Source organism: Peromyscus californicus, unplaced genomic scaffold (genome assembly GCF_007827085.1).
Source record: "Peromyscus californicus insignis strain IS unplaced genomic scaffold, ASM782708v3 Scaffold_9__1_contigs__length_137607984, whole genome shotgun sequence".
NCBI classification, from domain to species: Eukaryota; Metazoa; Chordata; class Mammalia; order Rodentia; family Cricetidae; genus Peromyscus; species Peromyscus californicus.
Window position 1 is genome coordinate 72,143,953 of NW_026294617.1, and position 1,583 is coordinate 72,145,535.

The 1,583-nt window shown below is 44.9% G+C and overlaps 1 protein-coding gene across 1 annotated transcript; it reads right to left on the reverse strand.

Moving 5' to 3' along the window:
- On the reverse strand, positions 1-1,089 carry LOC128106170 (speckle-type POZ protein-like). The gene has a single exon (XM_052731490.1). It carries the CDS (start codon positions 1,081-1,083, stop codon positions 1-3), a length of 1,083 nt encoding a protein of 360 aa, XP_052587450.1. The 5' UTR covers positions 1,084-1,089.
- Between the last annotated feature and the right edge of the window lie 494 nt (positions 1,090-1,583).

Sequence of the window (1,583 nt, forward strand, 5' to 3'; positions counted from 1 at the left end):
CTAGGATTGCTTCAAGCGTTTGAAAGGGGGCTCCAAGAATGGGAGACGAGCAGAAGCCAGGGAACAGTATGCTTCAGAAACTAAATGGGGATATGAGCCCACCATTGCCTTCCAGCCTGAGGTCTCACAGACCTCAGAAGCATGAGCTGTAATGAAATCCAGTGCCTGGGTTTTCAGCTGCTCTGAACTGCGGAGGTCAGCCAGGACAAGAGTTTGGGCAGCATTCTCCACAGAGAGGTCTCTGCAGAGGGCATCCTCACACATGACCTTCAAACGCTCCAGGCCATACTTGTCAGCAGCTGCCAGCAGAACATCTGCCATGCTGTCGAGGTCTGGTGTTTTTCCGGTATAAATGAAGCCCATCATTGCCTTGAAGACTTGTGGCTCCAGGTCAGGGATCTCAAAGCGGTTCTTTCTGCTCTCCTCCATGTCGTGTTCAAACATGGCTCTGAAAACTGGAGAGCGAGCTGCTAAGATGGCCTTGTGAGCCTGGAATTCCTGGCCAGCTACCACCAGGCAGCAGTCTGTGAATCGGGAATTCTCCCACAGCTCTCCTAGCTCATCAGCCAATGTGCATCTGGGAACTTGAATCCCTGGCTTCCTGTTCTGATCAGAGATACTGAAGGAGTCCTGGACCACGCTGACCTTGCAGAGGAGGGTGAGCTGATCATCTGGGAGAAGATGAGGTGCATGGGACAAGAGGAAATCTCGAAGGATGTACTTTTTGAATCCATAGCCAAGGCCTGACATGAACCTAAAGGCTCTTGGGCTCCTCATGGTTTGCATTTTCTCTCCTTCAGCACTTATGATCCAGAACTGGAACTTTGCCCAAACATGACTCTTTGGACAGCTGAGCAAAAGTAGATTAACTGACAGGTAATCTGCACTTACTTCATCGATTCCCTTTGGGTATAATCTCAAACACCAATTGTCATTGGCTCCTATTGAGAAAGTTGGGCTTCTAAAGCTTTCTGTTATTTCCTCCACAATAAAACGGAAGTTGCTGATGGTCCACATGTAGGAGGATTTTTGAAGGCTGATTTGTGTGTGGTCCCATCTCTGTGCTGTCTCATCTCCAGCCATTTCTCCTGGAGGTAGTGTGAAGGTTCAACTGGTTCCAAAATGAAGAACTAGCAATTGTTTTCTCTTTACCTGTGAGACACAATAATAGACATGAATTATATTTTAAGTTTTTGTTTCTCATCTATTCCCCTTTTGATGGGGCTGGAAACTTGGATCTCTTAAATTTTCTATACAGATTTCAATACTAGTTTCAGAGAAGACAGTGTAGGCTACTAGGAACTCTTACATCACTCCATTTTTCATCTAGATTGAATCTTATTTCAATAGGTAACTGGTTTTTACAACTATACACAGCTGTTGAATATTTTGGAAAATTATGTACACTGGTGTCAAAAAATGTTGTACTAGGTTCTCTAGAGCAACAGAACATATACAAGGAATCTCTCTGTGTATGAAGGAAGGAGATTTATTAGAATGACTTAGGGCTGCAGTCCTGCTAATCCCACATTGCCTATGAAGGAAAGTCCAATATTCCAGTACTTACTCAGTCTAGGAAGTTG

Bases quoted from the DNA above. Each gene is read 5' to 3' on its own strand.
- LOC128106170 (XM_052731490.1), bottom strand. From the start codon at position 1,083: ATGGCTGGAGATGAGACAGCACAGAGATGGGACCACACACAAATCAGC.